This window comes from Cydia pomonella, chromosome 23 (assembly GCF_033807575.1).
Source record: "Cydia pomonella isolate Wapato2018A chromosome 23, ilCydPomo1, whole genome shotgun sequence".
Lineage (NCBI taxonomy): Eukaryota > Metazoa > Arthropoda > Insecta > Lepidoptera > Tortricidae > Cydia > Cydia pomonella.
Genome location: NC_084725.1, coordinates 14,158,266 through 14,180,676, shown reverse-complemented (window position 1 = coordinate 14,180,676; position 22,411 = coordinate 14,158,266). Strand labels below are relative to the sequence as shown.

The following is a 22,411-nucleotide window of genomic DNA, read 5'->3' as shown; positions in this document are numbered from 1 at the left end:
GACCGGTCTGGCCTAGTGGGTAGTGACCCTGCCTACGAAGCTGATGGTCCCGGGTTCAAATCCTGGTAAGGGCATGTATTCGTGCGATGAGCATGGATATTTGTTCCTGAGTCATGGGTGTTTTCTATGTATTTATAAATATTTATATATTATATATATATCGTTGTCTAAGTACCCTCAACACAAGCCTTATTGAGCTTACTGTGGGACTTAGTCAATTTGTGTAATGATATCCTATAATATTTATTTAATAATCAAAGTTCGTAGAAACAAATTGACGCGCGAGCACATGCCGGCTGTGATGTTTGGTATTATTTGTGAGCTGTCACAATACTTACAATGTGACAGCTGACATATTATTTTAAACATTACAAATGGTTTGTGCTCGCGCTCTACGCAGGTGACCAACGCCGTGCACGCATCTGGTGTGGTTCGGCCTTTAATAGTCACGTGCAAAAATATCATACCTCCTTAAATTTCATTGAAATGATTAGAGACGGACCAAGCTAACTCTGCACATGTCATTATTAGTGTGAAATTTGTATAAAATATGACGTGTATAATGACACTCCTCCACTTTGTTCTGTTCACGACCGAGTTTAGGCCGACTCTAGTATGGGTAGGGCCACAGATCTAGAACGACGCTTACGTTTAACTTAAACATAATTGAAGTGTGCAAAAGGGAAGCCATTACGTATATGAACGTTTCATGAGTGCAAAAGAGGCAGACAAATGAAAAACCGTGACCACTTTTGAGCTTCACAGCGGCCGCTATTAATGGCCGCTTAAATATAAAAAAAACATTAATTTCAGACCTTGGTCCATACACTCTTAGTTTTAACTTAATTTCTTAAGCACACTACACATTATGTTACTATTATATTAAATGTATTATAAAGTAAGTTTAGCGGACTGGAAGATACGAAAAGCTGTCACCTAGGCCCACAAGGCCCGGGCCAGGGGCCTACCACAGCAATGGTTTTGAGATGGAGAACGGGGCCAAAGTCCGTGCCATACCAAGCGCCTAGAGGCCCTAATAGGTCTCTAAATCCAGGCCTGGCTGTAGGCCTAGCTGTCAGGAGATACGGTGGGTGATATGTCTTGGAATATACTGTTACATTATATTACATTATGAAAGTAAAGTGTAAAATTGTCCTATACTTAATATTTATTTATTTGTGACGTTCTCGATCAAAGATACCACTTTGTCGCTTACCATAAGGACGAAATTTCCTCATATACGAATAACCTGTCAGAGCGTCCTTATAACAAGCGATGTAACCTTTTGCTTGAAAACGACACATTTACTTAAGTCCGCAAGTTGAGTGTGTTGTGTTTTTTTAATAATTAATATTTGTATTTTATTGTACCCAAAATTCTATAATCATTTTGACTTAGCAAATAATTTGGTGTCCGTTTTCTAAATTTAAAATCATGTATTTGGCGCAGTTTTCGTGTTGTTTTTGGTACGACACGTAGCAGAGAACCTTGTCTAGCGAGCTCTAGGTATCGATCGGGCTGGCTGCGGAGCAGGGTGTAGTGTAGGGATCCCTCGGCACAGCCGAGTGGTTCCGTATTTACGAAGCGGCCGACAATATATCACTGTGTAACAAAACAAGTCATTTTTAACCAAACCAGCTCGTAAAAGCTCTCTTTATTCTTCAATGATAAAGTTAAATTTTATCCACGTGAGTGACAAAGCAATTTGAAGGAAATTATGATGAGTTGGTTCCTCGAGTTGGCTCAAATGCTTTACACTGTTAATATTTTCCTCGAGTTGGTGTGGTGAGATAAAATAGTTAAGTACTTATATGTTTTATAAGGGGGCAACGCAAGGAAAATACTCACTGTAAAATATCAAACAACGAATCAATTGAAAATTAATGTTATTAAATATGTATCATTCAAAATCATCATTTAAAATAACAGTTTTGAATGATTCACGGTTACTTTCACTAGTATTAGATCGACCGGGATATAAACCGGGAAATATATCCCGGTTTATATCGGTTTCACAATACGGTTTATATCCCGGTCGATTTAAAAGTCAATTCTACCAGCCAATATAAGGAAACAACTCAAAATTTGCATTTGATTACTTGGCCCCACATGTGGATAAAATGCAACTTTCTCATCAGATTTGAATTATCAAGAGTCTTTACTACCTGGTGTGGTAAAAAATGTGTTTCACTCGGCAGATAACACGATCGATGACAATCTAATAATATGCTAACATGGAAGTCACCTGATGATGTAGTCTGAATGTAACCAAAGAAACCCGTAGATGGAAAAACACAAACACATCTACTCTAGGCTCATTAGAAAAGTCTCGGGAACTACAGTCAGCAATAAAACTGTGTGACGCAAAAAATGGACAATAACTTGTTTACGGACCCGGGTATGTCATATGTCCAAAAGAGAGGTATAGGCACTGACGGCACTGTGAATGTCATCTCGCTTTGTGTGGTAGAGCACAGCACAGCGGATGTCATTCCAGATCTAGAGCAGAGCCCAACGGCGGAAGTACCCCCACCTTACAGAAAACCGCAGCCAAATAACACTAGACCTTCCTTACTCAAGGTGTTGTGTTCCTGCCGGTAAGATTGCCAGCGCTCAACCAAGGTGCGGAGTGTTTGGGTCGGTAATGCGCATGTAACTACTTTAGAGTTGCAGGCGTACATAGGCTACGCAGTCTGCTTACCATCAGGCGGGCCGTATGCTTGTTTGCCACCGACGTAGTATAAAAACTCTAGTCAAAGTTGTCTATACTCTGTTGTATCTTGTTAGAAAGTTAGGAAGTAAACTCTAAAGAAGACTTGAACCTTGAAGACTAACCAAACTATAGGTTATTATGGGCAGCTACCATCTCGCCGAAGGTTGGGCTGCATGAACTTAATTTGTATTGAGAGCGACCCGCCTCGCCTTCGCACGGGTTACACAAATCCTTAACAAACCTTCCTCAAGAATCACTTTATTGATAGGTGAAAACCGCATGAAAATCCGATTAGTAGTTTTTGAGCTTATCGCGAACGTACAGACATACAGACAGACGAAGATTAAGTAAATAAATTAGTTTTAGGGTCTGTTACACAATGTCCAAGTATGTTCTGAATGCTTACTTGCCACTTATCTGACGAATAAAGTCATCCTTGGCGTTTTTTTGTTAATTAGCTATCCGATACTTTACTCAGACTTTGTTAAACAGACCTATCGTGCAAAAAGTCACCTAGCTTCTACTAGAAAATCTCCTTTCACCACACCAGCTGGTAAAGACTCTTTATTGTTCAAAAACGAATGAGAAAGTTGCATTTTATCCTAGTCTTTGACGACCGGTTTGGCCTAGTGGGTAGTGACCCTGCCTACGAAGCTGATGGCCCCGGGTTCAAATCCTGGTAAGGGCATGTATTCGTGTGATGAGCATGGATATTTGTTCCTGAGTCATGGGTGTTTTCTATGTATTTATAAATATTTATATATTATATATATCGTTGTCTAAGTACCCTCAACACAAGCCTTATTGAGCTTACTGGGGGACTTAGTCAATTTGTGTAATAATGTCTTATAATATTTATTTATTATTATTATTTATTATCCACATGTGTGGTAAAGTAGTTTGATGCAAATTTTGAGTTGTTTCCTTTTTGCCACCAAGTGAAACACAAAAATGTTCACCACACCAACGCGAGGAAAATACTAACCGTAAGATATCAAACCAAAATTCAAATGAACGTTATAATCGTTTTCGTTATAATGAAGGTTTTCAGATGCTGGTGAAATATATGTTATATATAATATAATACTGTCTGACCATCTTTTGTACCATATTTCATGCAAAATAAAGTTATTTGTATTTGTAATATTTATCATTCAAAATCATCATTTAAAACTGAATGCTACCAAGCAACATAAGGAAACAATTCAAAATTTGCATCAGATTACTTTGCCACACATGTGGATAAAACGCAACTTTCTCATCAGTTTTTGAACAATCAAGAAACTTGTGTGGTGAAAATGTATTGAGAGCTTGGTATAAACATATTTCGTCGCTAACTAATAAGCACCCCGAGCCCAGTTTTCAAAAATTCAAAAATGGAACTCGCTCTAGTCGACCTTGCGGGGTGCTCCGGGTGACACAATTAGTCTGGGGCGGTGACCCCGCGGCCCGCGGCCCGAGAGCCCTACACGACACGGAACCCACTCTACGCTACGCCTCTGGACTGGGGACTGTGTTGGGATCGATAGTCGCAAGACTTTTAATGAGCATAGTAAAGACATTTGGCGTTGGTGGCCTAGCGGTAAGAGCGTGCGACTTGCAATCTGAAAGTCAAGGGTTCAAACCAATCAGTTTTTTCGGAACTTATGTACGAAATATCATTTGATATTTACTAGTCGATTATCAGTGAAAACATCGTGAGAAAACCGGATTAATCCCAATAAGGCCTAATTTTCCCTATGGGTTGGAAGGTCAGACGACAGTCGCTTTCGTAAAAACTAGTGCGTACACTAATTCTCGGGATTAGTTGCCAAGCGGACCCCAGGCTTGAGCCGTGGCAAAATGCCGGGACAGTGCGACGAAAATGGCGTTATTTATTAATGTCCGTCAAATCTATCAAAACCATTGATAAGCGTTTGTCCCTATCCGTCATATTGACATTTCTGTTTTATTAGAAAGGGACAAAATTTAATATAGGTTTGTAAGAGGTTGGAGGCTGCTAGGTCTTATGATGAAGGGGTTAAATTTTAGTATCTATCAGAATTAATACGATTTATTGTATTCCGTGATAACGCGTCTTTTTTGGTTCGAAAATGTCGAGTCTTCTTTAGAAAGAGTTAAGAGTTTCTAACAAGTGATAACAGTACAAAAACTCGGAATAAACTGAAGGATGCTGAACCGAGCGCTCGAGTCTCAAAACCTCGTTAAATATCAAGACGTTTCACCCTCACCCCGCTCATCGGAACGGGAACGTCGGCCGATATCCGCGTTTGTATATTTATAGCGGGCCACAGGTGGATGAATGAACCGGCTGCACTACTAACGTCGCCTTACATCACATTATTATATTATTAATTATAAGCCTGCAGGTATAGTATCAGTAAATCTCGCGATGTCTCACCCTCACCAAGCTCACAGGAACGGGAACGTCGTCGACGATATCCGCGTTTGTATATTTATAGCGGGCCACAGGTGGATGAATGAACCGGCTGCACTACTAACTTCGCTTTACATCACATTATATTATTACACTAATTCATGATGTAATTATTAGCCTGCAGATATAGCATCAGTAAATCTCGCGATGTCTCACCCTCACCCCGCTCATCGGAACGGGAACTTCGGCCGATATTCGCGTTTGTATATTTATAGCGGGCCACAGGTGGATGTATAGAGTTTATAAAGATAGAGAAAAGAAGAGGAGACAGCACGCCGCCCTGTGGGACACCAGCAAGCGTGTTGCACCACGAAGATCGAGAGGAATCCACCTTTATACGCTGCCGACGCCCTACTAAATAACTGCGAAACCAGTCAACTACCGCAGGAGATACATTAAGTGAACGCAATATGCCTAGCAAGATATCGAAGTCAACCGTGTTGAAAGCATTACTGAAATCCAAAAGCGATAATACCGTGATCTTACGATTATCCATACCAGCCCGGATATCATCAGTAATTTTTACAAGAGCGGTAGTTGTGCTGTGGCCTGAACGGAAACCGGATTGGTATGGGTTCATGAGCGCATGTCTGTTCAAAAAAGAAGTAAACTGCTGATGTACTAGACGCTCTAGAACTTTTGAGAGGAAAGGAAGAATGGAAATAGGACGGTAGTCTGAGAAGGAGGAGGGACTGGACTTTTTAGGCAAAGGAATAACGTCGGCATCTTTCGGAAAACATTAGAAGAAATGGAGCTATTGAGGATACAGGTGATAATAGGAGCTATAACGTCAATGAGAGGAAGGATCATGTTTCGGCTCAGGTTATCGACTCCAACGGCAACGGCATTAGAATGATTTCGCTTAACATTTTGTTTTTTCTTCTCCAGCCTGCGGCTGTCGGGAATTACCACCCTCGCTTTCAAAGTTTCACTTACCCCCTCGTTGCACAATGTACTATAAATCTACCTAACAATTGAAATTTATGACATATAAATAACACGTCGAATATCGATGGTCCGAGATAATATTTGCGTTTAGTACCTAGCAAATATATAAACTCCTACTAAACACTAAACAATATGTAAACATGCCCTAAGGCTTATACGATCGTGTACACTTGTACACGATCGTATAAAAGCTTTTAGGCTTGTCTAAGTACCCTCAACACAAGCCTTCTTGAGCTTACTGTGGGACTTAGTCAATTTGTGTAATAATGTCCTATAATATTTATTTATTTATCAGATAAAACTAAATCATTATCTCAAAACGGAGTTAATTAGAATACCTGTTTCTTTGATAAGCTCAGTACAGCACCCTTAAAATTAATTTTCGGACTTTAAAAAAAACCGGGTAGAGGCATGTTCAGATATTTGTGAGCACCTTGGGTACTGTACTTCCGTAGTCTGTCGCTGTCACAAAAGATAAATGAGATAATCTGTGAAATATCCAACACAGACACCTCCACGCCACGTGCCAGACTTTCCCAAACTTAAAGCAACACGGACGCTTCCCGAACAACTTTTATAAGACGTTTCAGTCCCAGCGGCGGCGAGTTTCAAACTTTTACTCGCAATTTGCGAATTGACAGCGATCAGCTGAGCTAATTTGCGAACATTCCAGACCAACTTTGTTACTGTGTAACTGTAAGTAGTAAGGACTAGTAATGCCTGGATTTCGGGAAACGTTGGCAAGTTTCTTTGTCTATAAATAGTATTGTCTTTGGTATGCGGAATCTGGGAATTTAGTTCGCCGTTTGAACTCGGGGGTTTTAAGATTTTGTCTTGTTGCAATGTCGTTATGTCGCGAAAGTATAGGTAGTATATTTTTGATTAAGACCCCTGAATAAACTAATTGGTGCCCCTGTGTTAGAGGGTCAGAGACCAGTGTTGCCAGGTGAGCGGAAGAGAATTATCGTATTTGAGTGTCAAAACTATCGTACCGATGAAAAAGATATCGTACGCCTATCAAAAAGGCACTGCTCCAAAAATTTGTTGCAAAATAAGCTTACATGTCCAATGTATAATCAAACAAAAACGCAATTTTCGTGTAAATTGCGCAAAAAACAGTTTTATATTTCTGTATTTTTGTGATAAATCCAAACGGTTTACAGGAAATTTCGATATTTTTGACGTTAACCAAGAAGCCGAACACACAAAAGGTGCTAATTGTACCCTATTTCGCAAGAAAAGTGTCATACTTTGCTTCAAAAACTAGACTTTTTTGGTGGCATCGTCTAAGGGCTGAAGTTATCGTACTTTTGCGTACGATAATGCTCTTTGGAACGTACAACGTACCGGAGCCCAAATTATCGTACGTGTACGACAATTATCGTACGCCTGGCAACACTGTTAGAGACTGCCTTTGTTTATTTTGAAATAGGGACTAGAAGCACAGTACAGGAGCTAGAAGCACGTTTATCGATCCTAGCTTCGGTCCTTTTTGGTAATACAATAGATGGTATACGTACGTACATGTATAGTCGTTGCTATGAGGCACAGGTTATACTTATATTGCACGGAGTAACAACTGGCGCGCTATTCCAACAGCTTCACGAACACAACGCTCATCAAACAATGTAAGGCATTGGTCTCCGTTTAACTAAAGTAAGGACGCTATTAAGCACGACGAATTTCGTACATCGTTCCCCCTGGTATTGACCGCAGGCACATGAGCGGGATAGCAATATAATTACGCGCGTGCGAGAGAGATGGGAATAGACGGGTCGATAAATAAAATAAATATTATAGGACATTCTTACATAGATTGACTAAGTCCCACGGTAAGCTCAAGAGCTGTGTTGTGGGTACTCAGACAATGATATGTATAATATACAAATAGGTACTTCTCTTCTCTGTTTGGCCCTATGGTTGACTGGTAGGGAATGCCATTTGACATTAAATCCGCTATTTGTACATTGTCGTATATATTTTGTGCAATAAAGTTTTAATAAATAAATACTTATGTACAGAGAAAACACCCATGACTCAGGAACAAATATATGTGCCCATCACACAAATAAATACCCTTACCGGGATTCGAACCCAGGACCATCGGCTTCATCGGCAGGGTACTACCCACTAGGCTAGACCGGTCAATGTACGAAATTCTTCGTGCTTAGCGTCCTTACTTTAACTGCAATTACAGCAAAACTCTTCTGATCATCGATAGACCTTATGCCATTGCAATAAGACTTACGAATTGTCAGTTAACTGTGTGGACGATGGTACAGTCGTCCACACAGTTAACTGACAGACTTGACTGTCTTGATAGTAGAGGCTTTGTTTAGATATTTTTGAACCCGTTGGCCGCTCCGATGCATCTGACAGCGTAACAACCTCACATTCTTTGGACATGTCGCAGCCTTCTCATACAATGTGCCCGGAGACCAAAGCCTAACAACACAAGGCTCGGCTCGGAGCCGGCTTAAAACATCGGTAAATACCGGTTAATTTCGATTTTCGCTTTGAGCTTTTCTTGTGAAAGCGAATGTTTTAAGATCTTTTGGAACGAAGTTCCTTATCGCAAGGTATGGACCTGGCCGATGCGGGCTGGGCGAAAAAATGTGTAAAAGTTTTCAGTCAAGACCTTTTCTTAAAAGCATGAATAGTAAAGTAGTTTTCACCTCAGCAGCTCCAACAAGCCTTTCATCATAATGATGATGCCTTTCATTCATGAATGTAAATAAATGTGGTTAACTTTACTTGATGTTGAATTTTTTAACCTTTAATATGTTCTCACTACTGAGGTGAAAAGTTGTATGTGTCACACGAGAAAGTTATTTTACATCTCGTTTTTGAGTCTCTCGCTACGCTCAAGATTCTAACTTAGAATCACTCGCTTCGCTCAACACTCGCAAGAAAAATTATTCTATTTCTTATTTTCATGAACATGAATATGAGAATGATTTCCTCATATGTGATGTGAAAAGCAGTATCTGTATGTGTTCCATGACAGTCATGACACTCAGGCATTTTTTTACTGTAAAAGTTATAAACTGGTACGGGAGCTCTCACGCCGCCGAAATGACCCTTTAGTCGCTTAGTGGAAATAGAAGTTCTTCAGTACGTACGACCTCCATCTCACCTCTGTTCACCTCAACACTGCAAGAGCGATAGAGATGAAGACAGAACTTCGAATTTCTAGGTAGCTCTCAGACATATGCTCGCTCATTACGAATAACAAGCCCAGAGCGCCTATCGAACATCGAAGTTCGCAAATTGTGGGCATTTTCTCTTTTACTCCAATTAAAGAATAGTTAGAGTGACAGAGAAAGATGCCTGCAATTTGCGAATTTCGGTACCATCACCGAAGATGCGACGAGGAAAACCGATGCACAGCTTCACGAAAAACGCCCTATCGGTTGACGGTGTGTTACTCAAATTACTTATATATACCTCTATCTCATCTCTGTTCACTCCAACACTGCAAGAGTGATAGAGACGAAGAACTTCGAATTTCGAGATAGCTCTGTTCAGAGACGTATGCTCGCTGACTGCGAATAACAAGCCCAGATACCGAGGATGCGACGAGGAAAACCAGCACGGCTTTACGAAAAACGCTCTATTGTCTGACGATGTGTTACTCAAATTTGAACCTTGTTACTGTGAGAAGAAGGTAAAAATTTACGTGATGATAGACGACACGTCAAGTGTGAACGTGACGCGGCGAGGCCGACAGATAACGACCGGCTATAATCCTTCCGCTTTCTGAACCTAACGCGACAGAACTACGGAATATGGATGTAATTATAATTTATATTTATGTTCTTTAAAAGTTCGTACTTAAAGTAAATAAAAGTTTATGGTTTTTTTTTTGATACAGCCAAGTGTAAAAACATGGCTCCACGCAAAAATATGTCCCATAGATCCTAATTCGCCGAAATAAGAGTTATGGGAGATATTTTTGAGCAACTTGTGTGCACCAATATTTTTACACTTGACTGTACAAGCTTTTATCGCTGATTGTACTTTTCTTTCCAGCAGTGGCAGCATGGTTCCATTTTTATCGCTTGTCACTATGCCTGTCACTTTCGCACTTACATACTTGTTAGAACGTGACAGGCATGGTGACAAATGATAAAGAGCCGACCATCTTAGCCCTACAGATGCGAATTTCTCGTATAATACAGGGTGTTTATTTAGTCACCTGCAATAATTTACGGGGTGAATATACAAGGTGCCCGTGAGCATTGCGAGAGATTTTAACGGTGCATTCGTGATGGCAACAGAAGCAAAAAATGTTATATGACTTTTTATGAAATTCGACAAAAAAAATGTCTTTTGTTTTTTTTTTTCCCCTTTTTTTGAAACGTTTTTTTACATAAAACGTAATTTTTATTGATAAACACACAACCTAAAATTAACTAAAAAGTTTTTAATATTTGGGGGTAGCCTCTCGAATACATTTTTTTAATTTCTCGATGTCAATCAATAGGTATGTCCAAAGTAGACCTCAGTGGCAATACCGCAGTCAAAAATGTGTTTTGTACCGACTTATGGCCAAAGAATGATTTCGAAAAACATTTAATTATCTCTGAAACTAGGCCTAATCCAAAAAAAATTATATGACTTTTTAGTTTCTAAATATTACCCGGAATGCTTAGTTAAAATGTCTCGCAATGCTCACGGGCACCACACTGAGCAACTTTTACTATGGGACCAACCCCGAAATCGCTAAAAAAAATTGGCTGTTTCATACATTTTGGCTGTCTGACCGTGACATTTTCTATGGGAGAGTAAATTTTTTTTTTCGCGATTTCGGGGTTGGTCCCATAGTAAAAGTTGCCCAGTATGACCATTATATTCAGCCCGTAAATGATTGCAGGTGACTTAACCCTTTTCCAGGCCGCACCAATCTACAAGGTTTTCCTAAAAACCCAAATATATTCCAATTAATCCAGCTTTGATGATTCATTTGAAGACAAGTAACATTTCCTGAAAGTGTAATCTAATTTGAACCTTAAATCGGAATGCTAAAGTTGAAATTCTAATGGCGCGTATGTGGTCGATAAATCGATACTATGCCTTGAAAAGGGTAGGCGCTTAAAAGACTCAATAAACTCGACTTGGGACAGTCGGGACTTACAAGACTCGGCAGTTTTTTAGCGCAGCGCAGTCCTGTAAAAACGAGACGCGTCCTTCAAATTTAGACTCAATAGACTCGAGTTCCTAGATCTACAGTCAAGTTACCACGGCTACCACGAGTTGGCATTTGCAATTTACGTTAGCTACTGCGTGAACTCGATCGCATTCCCTCTCTATCGCACCAATACATCAGTGCAAGCAAGACGGATTGCGATCGAGTTTACGCAGTCGCTAACGTAAATGTCAAGTGTCAGCTCGTGGTACGGCTACAGATCTTGCTAATGCGCCACGAGTGCGCACGCAAGGCATGTTTGCTGTAGATCGCGCGAGCGTACTTTGCATGGGTTGCGCTAATTAGACGAGGAATCTGAAGCAAACATGCGTGCGCACTCGGGGCGCATTCGCTATAGTTACCACGATACCAAGTGCGACTGAGGTCATAATGCTATCTCCTTTACCCTTGTGAAGACCAACCAAGAGTAAAAGAGATGGCATTATGACCTCAGTCTCCAGTTGGTATTGCGGCTGCTATAGATTTAGACGTACCTAAAGCCTATAGTTGTATTAGTTGTACGATACAATGCCACATCATACAGTGGAAATCTGTGCATTTACGAATTCACTATACAATATACCACGTCGTAGATTCAGATGTTTTTAAAATTTAGTTTTATATTTGAACTTGAAATCGGAAATCTGCAACCACCCTGTACAAATAAGCTGGTGCCCCACAGAAATTGAGAAAATCGAAAAAGAAAGTTCAGTGGTGGCGCCTCAATAACGTATACAAATACATAAGGACAATCTGGAGCTAATGAGGCTTTACAGACAACCGCCTGAAAATTAGGCAAGCCAGTGGGAATCGAGTCCCCGCCACTGACTGGATCGTTCACTACACTTAAACTACAAACTCACCCATTCTCATCCTTAATCTTCTTCTTCCGCCCTCTCTTCTTCGGCTGGTTGAGCATCATCTGCGGATGCATCTGCATGTGGTGCTGCGGATGCTGCGGGTGCATCGCGTGCGGATGCTGGTGCATCTGCTGGTGGTGCTGGTGCGGCTCCAGTGTGTGATGCTGCGGGGCGCCGAGCATCGCGCACATCGCGTCCTCTTCAACGAAGGAATAAGGGTCGTCGCATTCACGTTTAACACCATTATACATGTCTTCGTCTCTTTTATGGTGTTGCTGGTGTGGATGTTGGTGTGGATGTGGCTGCGGCTGGTAGTGGTGGCCGTGATGGGACATGTCGTACGGCGCGTCGGGCTCGCGCTTGAACCCGTACGGGTCCGAGTATTTAGGGAAGAAAGGGTAATCGGGCTGCGGTTGGGGCTGCTCGAAATGTCTATAAGGGTAATGGCGTTGCATCAGCTCGTAAGGTTCAGGCTCGTGTTCGGGTTCCGGCTCGAGCTCTTGCTCGGGGGAGGGGTTGTGCGGGGTGGGTGGGGCTGGGGAGGGATCGTGTGGAACAGGAGGCGCGGGGGCGACGGGCGCGGGGGAGCCCTCCGCGCTGGAGGGCTTGCGGCGTGCCTCGCCGCTGTTGCTCGTCTCGTAGCCATCGTCCTGCCCCTCCGAGCCCTTCTTCTCTGAGCCCTCCTCCCTGTAAAAACAATATTGAAGCTTTAGTATAGTTACTTCACTCGAAGCTTTCAGTTCAGTGAGCAGCAGAAATAGCTAACTAAGGTGATCAAAAATTGACAATAATTTCTGACTCTGAAAATGATGACTCAACTTTATGTGACTCTTCATAATATTATTCTATGAGTAAGACTGTGATTCAGTGGTCATTTTTGAATTGCCCGGATACGGGCAAGTGAACACATCGTCCGCTTAGCCACTTCTACTGCTTACTGATCATCCTCACAGCTGGAACCTTAACGGTCAAAGTGTGGTTTCAGAAGTTTTTTTCCAGTTGCGGAACAAGTTCCATGTAGTTTTTTTTCAAGAAACTACAGTATTGTTTACTTTTGTTCAAAATAAAGTGTGCATGTTTTTTAAGGTCTGAAAGGGGCGAGCTGTATGCTTGTTTGCCAACGACGGGTATGAAAAAGGTAGATTATAAAGATATCTTTAAAGCAAGAGAGCTTAATTATCTACATATTGAACCCGTGACTTTGTCATCTATTCAATGAAACAAGGATCTTCAATGTGTAATAAAAACGTTAGGTAAGGAATACTAAAATGTAGGTTACGTTTAAATTGAAATATTATATACGAAAGAAAATGTGACCAAGGCCTCTTATCTAATGCCCAGGGCAGGAACCAAATCCACGTCTTCAACCTTCGCGGCTCTTGTAGAAACCCAACAAATGTACACTTTTCGGACTTGGGACCTGTCAAATCAATGTGGCTCGGTGCCTTTGGTATATTGATGACTTCTACTGCAGTTGGGTCATCTGTTCAAAAGTTAGTCGAACCCTAGGTTAGGTAGCCGACGTAGCTATCGATGACATACTTTCGCTTACAGCCGCCCCAGATTCTAAACCCGTAAAATCAGACACACATTCGGATCTAAATATAGCGCCGTATTACACCTATGGAATATCAATAAGATTAAAACAAAACACGACACGAGTTGAACAGCCTTTAATGTAAACAAACAAACACACGTCATTTGGTATTGATAAAAGTACCTGCTCTTATAAAATTATAAATCATACTATTTACACGTTTTAAGACGAAATGGGCAATTCTACTGACATTCATGACGGTAGTATCAACACAATGAATTGAACGTCTGTAGACCGTATGCCTCTGAAATAAGGTTCAAAAATGATCAAATTGTGTCAACGTATATACATTGTATGAATGGAATATTGATGAACAATAATGACGAAGTAACATGTGATCACTTTCGTTGAATGGTACCGTAATTTTAATAAAATGGGTAATTCTACGAGCGCAAAATCGTCGTTTTATTCATACCATGATTAGGTACTTTGTTAGTATTATAATCGGTATCATCTTTCAATTACCACTGTCCACGCTGTTTACTGATCGACCATAATGTCGACTGTACACACTCGTTGAGTGCCTCTCGTCGGGAGTCTCGGCAAAAATCGACCTAGTCAGAGAATGGCAAAATGAGACGAGTAAGAGCGAGAAGAGCCCATTTTCCCTTCTTCATCTTTTCGAGCCGATCGTCCGCGGTGACTTCAATTTTTTTCGAAATTTCACTTCTTTCAGTTATATGTTTCAGTGTTAGTGCATCCTCAGCAAACAATTGTTGAAATCCTTCCTAGAAGTTTGATCCTTTTAGCGATTACAATTACAAAAACCATTAAAAGCACGTTCTAGCATTTTAATTGCCATAGCGTTTCACTCCTGCCTTACATACAATAACACAAACCACGACACATTTCAGTGCAGAGACCCTATTAAGTTTCAAAGGCTCTGCAGGTTTTGCCTATAAAAGTAAAAGTTGGAACCCGGCGACGTGAGGCGACCGCAGACGACACATCGCCGCATAACGACTGGTTTTTATGTATTTATATGAAATTACCAATTACCATTCGAACTCAGCGACACGAAGTCCGCAGGTCAGTAGTGACACTGACGCCAGAACGAAAAACCTACGTGTAAGTACCAGCGACATGACGCGGAGACGTGTCTCGGCGACACGAAGTCTGCAGTTGTCGTCTGCGGTCGCGACACGTCGCCCGGTTCCAATTTGTACCTTACCGCGGACATCAGTGGCATCGTCTTTTTCTCCCCCTAACTCGGTGCTAGGTGTCCCTAGCAGCGTGGGAGCGAAGAGCTGCGCCGTTAATAATAAATTGTCCCGTTCTGGGTTGGAACCAGATATCCTTCTAAGTCCCAATGTCCTTTCAAAAGGCAGATTCAAATCGGAAAATGTCTACTAACATAAAAGTGACTATTGTATTTCTTTTTATATAGGACTTTCTCATTAGTCATATTTTGATAGGTGAAATTCTTAACATTGCATATAAAATGCATATTCAATTTTCAATTGTTTAAAAAGTCGCTCATAGTCGCTTCTCGCTAAGTCGCTAATGATTTGCAGAGCCGACGGCTGCCTTCCATAAAAACTGTTGTAAACGATACTCAGATTACATGAAACGGTACCTAGCAGTATAATAGAAACAGGTAGCCATGCAAGAGTAACAGCTGATCGTACTATATTACTATGTAATGGTCGTATCTCTAGCTCGTATAACCGCGCGGAATGATTCCATTCAAGCGCTCCAATTAATTCTAACGTGCCCGCCGCGAGACGCTCCTTAGAGCGAGATTTATTCTTCTCGTGCTCCGTACAAAACTTTATTCACGAAACGTGACCACACCGGTAACAAACAGCTGATCGTACTATATTACTTTACTATGTAATGTTCGTAATAACCACGCAGAATGATACCATTCAAGAATGATTTCATTCCAATGTGGTCGCCACAAGACGGTCGTTCGTTGCGTTTACTTTTACATGAGATTTGGATTTTTTTAGATTCTTATGCGACAAATTCCATTCTTTCTCTCTTAATTGAATGAGGCTTTATTTAGGTATGTTCACACGGCAATGTTCTGCACGTTTTTGGAACGAAGTTCCTTATCGGACGGTACGGACTTGGCGGATGGGCGGTGGCGAAAAAAAGTGTAAGATTTTTCCGTCACGAAAACCCGTCACGACCCTTTCTTGACTTCGTTGATTGAGGATGAAAATGAGAAAGAATAAGAATGAGGATGAGGATCAAGGACACGAAAATAAACATGAAAATTGTTTCCTCATATGTGGTATAAAAAACAGTATGTGTCAACCTCCTTTCTTAACTTAGTTCCAACCGAGTGCTCCACGACATTCAAGCATTTTTTTACGTATTCGATTTTTAAACCAACCGAGTGTTCAAATGGTAGATTTTTATTCGTGTAAAAACGAATAACCACAGTTATCACACAGTTGTCACCGTGATCGACCACGATCAACTTTCACATGATCCATCACGCTTCATCGTACTTTTACATTGGTATCGATGGCAAGAACAGCTTCGCCACCGGCAACACAACGTTTTGGGTACATCCTATCATTGAAGAAGCAGAGCGTAAACATTTTAAAAGTTACTCGATAAACATAGAAACCATGAAACTAATTTTTCAATTGGATAAAAATCGTATAACATCGTGTCGTGTGAACGAAACGGTGTCCTGTCGTTTGGCCAAAAGATGTTTAGCAAATTGACACTTGGCAACCAACTACTGGCAAAATTATATTTTAGCAAATCATTTTTTTACAACAATATTTTTGACAAATTATTCTTATTACCAAATAATTAACTAATAAAATTTCATTTCATAACAGATCTTTTTGACAAATGATTATTTAACAACAAAGTTAACAAATAAATCTATCATTGGTCAAAAAATGTTTGCTATAATGTATTATTTGACATGTGTTTCTGTACTAATAAACTGTAAGCGAGCCAGACCTGTCGGGGCAATCCGACTCGGATAGGTTAGGTTAGAAGCCTAAGGCGGGAGCTTTGCTCCCGCCTTAGGCTTCGAGGTTATTTTTTTTTAACAACGCGAAAAATGTAAGCAACGATTGCTTGCTTGTCTTGCAACTAAGTAACTTACCTCAAAATAATCTGGCCCAAATGAAAATTGCAACCATGCAGAATTATTCCCTCAAAGTTTGGTGAATGTATAAATTTGCTAAACATATTACTAGGTGACATGAAAAATATAAAATTGATACTTTGTATTTTGACATATTGTAATAATGTATTATTTACTAAATGATTATTTGTCAAGTGACTTTTTGTAAAATGATACATTTGCGGAATAACATATTTGCCAAATAATACTTTGGTGAAACGTTTTTTGTAAAATGAAAATTTGCCAACATTGTTTTGGTTAAACATTAGTGAACCGAATGAAACAGAATTCGTTCCGTTCGCCACTGCAAACCGAATATTCGTTCGATTTGTTTGCCAAGTCCGGTGAGTATTCATTTAAATGTATAGACACTGTACGGTCACAGACTATAATTGCTGAACATTTACGGTTGAAGCTCATTTGGTTGTCAATAAGTACAAACGCTTTGACATCCCCAATGAAAAGTACCTAAAAACTAAACCCTAAATGGCTCAACAATTAAAGTGCGAGACCGGACCGTACATGTATTTACTTTATTTTGCAGTACAAATTACGTGTGAACGGTTCTAAGCTAAGGGTATGTGCCACTATTTATTCGCTAAGACGTATACTATACTGCCAAAAAACGTGCAGGACAATACCGTGTGAACGCAGCCTTAGCGTTCCTTAACACAACGCAGTAAGGTTCACACTTTTGTCCGAATCTACGGTCTAGCCACTTCTTATCACTACGCATTAAATCCACACTCTTGCCCGGTCTAGAGAACTTTATTCCACCGTGGTAAGGTTCACAATGGTACAGCCAGCGTACGGTGGGGGCTACGGGCGCGGGAAAGTCGATTTCTGCTGAAACACCCCCTACCCCCGCCCCTCCGCCGCTCTCGCCGCTCGCGTGTACTAATAAACATTTGGCAGTGCATTGCAGTGCTCTCACCATTATTTTCGCCAGGATATTCAAACATATATATTAGTGGCTCTGGTGAGCTGTATACCTCGCGAACTCCCATGGCTCCGGCATTTTGAAAAAATCCAAAACTAATACAACAAAAAACTTAAATGTTACATTTCTTAACAAATGAATGTGCTAAACTTCCAAAAAAATGTCTACAAACATTTTAATATCTCCATATAATAAGTCGGCCAAGAGCATGTCGGGGATGCTCAGTGTAGGGTTTCGTAATTACCATTCTATCAGAACAGGTCAAATGGGGGATATTAATTACTAAGTATCATGTAAGTACATTACATTCATAAGGGAGTACCTCGCTTTGTACTTTGTACGTCTTTTTACTAAGAAGAGAAGATTTTTTGCAATAACTCAATAACGGCTAGACCGATCATGCCCACTATAGTTTTCGTTGAAAGTATTTACTAAGCTTTAGATTCAACATTTTTTTCATATTTTATGGTCCCATGGTTCAAAAGTTAGACGGGGAGGATGGGACACATATTATCAGTATGATAAATGTGTTATGGAAAAATTTCTTAAGGGTTTCACAATTTCCAAGTAAAGTCCTGAACCAGCTACTTGCCACTTAACTTAATAAAATTTAATTTTCAAATAAGCTGGTAGATAAAGTCCTAAATTCTGCAGGAAGTTTTATCTGGTAGTAAATTTATTTGTTAATTAGCTATCCAATACTTTACTCAGACTGTGAAACAGACCCTTAGTCTGCAAATTCTGCAATGCAACTGACAAGTTCTCTACGGGATGGCGAGTAAATCACGTAACTTTGGGGTTGAGTAATCAAGTACCATCGTCCAGTGTTAACTTACAATTCGACCGTATTACAAAGCCACAGGGTTCAACCTGGGTCGGTTGAGTGATGCTGTCGGTGCCGCGCCGGGCGAAAGTGATTCAATCATTCAATTAAGTAATAACTCAATTAATAAGCTTTTCTAGGTCGAAATTTGCATGCAGTCAGTTGAACAGTCATCCTTCAGTCACCTGCGATAATATCTTGCGAAACGAAGCGAGCAAACATATCTCACACAAGAAGGTTAGATGGGGTAAGAGAAACATTGGGGCAAAAGAAAGACTAGGGAATTTTTCGCGCTTCATTGCGGGTGTTTGGAACCGGATTTTTTGCCGAAATCGAAGGCTCGGTTTTGCTCTAGTTTCGGCCGAGAAATGATTTTTATACCAAAACCAAAACTTCGGCCAGACACTACCGAACGTCGGTGAGGTATTCAAAATAAACTGCGAACGCTAAGGGCCAGGCCGTCTGTACCGGCCCTAAGCGAAAAGATTTATCAGTTTTATCACAAATTGTTGGAACAATGCGTTTTAAAACATTTTTGTCATATTCACATAAATATAAACGAAAATACTACATAGTTTTCTAAAAAACAAAAGTCGGCAACCCTAATCGTAGATAACATTAGGTACACATAGAAAACGCTTAAAAAACTGACAAGCTTCAAGACCTTTCAGCTGTGTCTGTCCTTAGACATATAATTATAGTTTTCAACGGAGGTCCAAACGGCTGTCACGTGGTTAAGGGAGCCTTCAAGAAATTAACATGACAAGGGTCTGGGCCGTTGTCGCATTTCAAGGGCAGACGCGGGCCTTCGAGATTCTAGTTAAAAAAAAGCGGCCAAGTGCGAGTCGGACTCGCCCATGAAGGGTTCCGTACCATTGATGACGTATTAAAAAAAACTACTTACTAGATCTCGCTCAAACCAATTTTAGAAACCTCAGTATCATTTTTGAAGACCTCTCCACACGTATGGGTTTCATGAAAAAAATTTTTTGAGTTTCAGTTCTAAGTATGGGGAACCCCAAAAATTTATTGTTTATTTTTTCTATTTTTGTGTAAAAATCTTAATGCGGTTCACAGAATTGACAGAATACATCTACTTACCGTGTTTCAACAGTACAGTTCTTATAGTTTCGGAAAAAAGTGGCTGTGACATACGGACGGACAGACAGAGAGACATGACGAATTCAGAAGGGTTCCGTTTATTGCCATTTGGCTACGGAACCATAAAAAGATATCATTTTGTATCTTAAAATTTTTTTTTGACCGATTCCGATCCGATTTGATAGATTCTAGTAATAATAATGTATTACAAATATGACACTGTAAAGAACATAGTTGGAATCAAATGCATGTATGATGAATGACACACGGCGGTTCCGTGTAAACCGTGTTCTTAGCACCGCCGGACTTAAGAACACGGGTTACAAGTCTAGTTTCCGAGTGTTTTTTTGTTTATAATGATTAAAACTTAATTACACTTTTAAAAAAACTTTTTGCGTTACCCCCCTCATAATGACCACTGTTATGGGTTGCCAACGCGTATGTAACTAACTGTATAACTTTATGGAATTGCAGGCGTCCATAGGCATACCGGTGACCGCTCACCTGGTGTGGTATTAAAACAAATTGTGCACCGAGTATAGGCATCAAACTCTTCTAAAATTGTACATTGGACATTTTCTAAAGTTATTACGTGTTAGACACACAACATTTGCATGTAATGAGCATTGAATGACGTGATAACTAATAATTTGACTAATTTGTATATTACACTATGCTAATTTGATTACTTATGTTTTGGGTTTGATTGGTTTTTCGTGAGTTTAGGAATTAGCTTCTAGTACTGTAAGGTGATTAATTTGAACATGAATTTACAATGTGAACGAGTTTTTGTACTCAGATGATGTCGCGGGCTGAGGCAAGTATAGTATAGAAAGCAACTATGTGTGTATGTTTGTATGTATATACACTTTAGAATAATATCAGAACATTTTTAATTTCATTTTCTATACAAGCTTTTATCATTGAGGAATTTTATCAACAGGCAACTATAGGGATAACATGGTCGGCTCTTTATCATTAGTCACCATGCCTGTCACTTTCTAACAAGTATGTAAGCGCGAAAGTGACGGGCATACTGACAAATGATAAAAATGCGACCGTACTACAGTCGCTGCTTAGGTTGCGTTAATTATCGAATTATCACTCCGACGTGCGAGCGGGATGCTCAATCAAACATCGGAGCGAGCGATATGCGAATCAGAACCAGTGTGCTAAGCGCCTATAAAAATTCGCTTTTTTTTAATTCCCTCAACTCTATAGGCCACGGGAAAACCGGGAACGAGTTTAACATGACAATAAAACACCGTAAACTGGATCCGTACCGGTAGTCCGGTACGGTTCAATTTGTAATGGTTAATTTTCAATTCTAATTAACGTTCGGCCAAGACTGTCTACGACCCTGATATGAGTCGATCTTCAATAATATCAGCACGTAAATACACACACGTCTAATTTCCAAAAACAATAGGAATGAGCAAATAAATAATGTATGCAAACACCTATCACCGTAAAGCGGGGTCACGTGTCATCGAGATGTAATTACGAGATACATGTTTTTCAAACTTACGGCCCGGTTCGAAAATTAAGATACGTTTAATATTAGGTCTAGATACGATATCGATCGAATATGTCAGGGTCAAAAGGTGACTTTTTTCTTTGAAGAAACGTCACTTTTGATACTGATATCGTATCTAAACCTATTTGGCGTATCTTAAGGTTGAATCGGACTGTTAGTGCTTGACAGATTAATTGAACAACTTGAATGTATACCTTAAGACAAACCAAATAAAGTCAATTTAACCTTGCCGTATGTATGATGCTTGTAATTTAGACTTTATGATTATTGTGACAAGGTGGAAAGTGAAATGCATACGTATCTCATCTGTCAAGTAGGTACGCATATACGTGTGTTGTGTTGTTGGAGTGTCACTGAAAAATACTTCAATTGGTAAAAGTGTTTAAAGTAGATTGTTAACCAAGGGATGAAAGGCACTCATTTCTGTCGAAGTAGTCAATAGTCCGACACTGAAGTAGTGCCTTTCACCCGACTTAGACACTCAACTTTTCATTTCGAATATGAAAAAAGTAAAATACATGTGTATTTAAAATACTCTAAGTATTCACTTTTTCACTATTTATTGAGGAACCTTTTAAATAAGAATTTAGGTAAACGTCTCGTTATTTATGGCATGTATATATTACTTATCGTAAAAATAATGTAATAAAGTACTTAGAAAGTAAAATGCTCTAGAGCAGAAACGTATCACTTTCGGCATACTTTATAGATTATAGAACAACAACAACCTACTTGCTTGCTCTTAGCATGAGAAATGAAAAGTAATAAGTCCAAGAAAGCGGCGAAAAAAATATCACATGTGGCATAAATTACACATTTTAGGTTATTATCATTTACATTACAGACTTTTACAGACTCCTATTGTCTGTAGTTATGCATATAAATAAATGAATGAATAACAAAAGGTACCTGTACCAGGTGTCTTTTGTTTTAACTCTCTCACTACACTCAAGATTTATAACTTTGTTATAAAATATTTAGCTTCCTTAAGATTCCAAATAAATAAAATTGAACAGTCACCAGAAAACTAGCAGGACAAAGATTGACACCTAAACAACTCGAATACGGAAGTAATTATGTTGAATATATTATGTTTATTAATCTAACCAAATAAAAGTATATTAGGAAAATAACAGCTAAACCAATATCGACGAGGAAACTGGGAAGGAG

General features: G+C 39.8%; 1 protein-coding gene across 7 annotated transcripts in view; it reads right to left on the bottom strand.

Moving 5' to 3' along the window:
* LOC133530603 (AT-rich interactive domain-containing protein 1B-like) overlaps positions 1–22,411 on the bottom strand; it is an 85,762-nt gene that overhangs the window by 47,060 nt on the left and 16,291 nt on the right. For all 7 annotated transcript variants that reach the window (XM_061868581.1, XM_061868579.1, XM_061868583.1 and 4 more), the window contains exon 2: positions 12,150–12,833. In XM_061868581.1, coding sequence (XP_061724565.1) covers positions 12,150–12,833 — 684 coding nt within the window. The remainder of the gene's footprint in view (positions 1–12,149; positions 12,834–22,411) is intronic.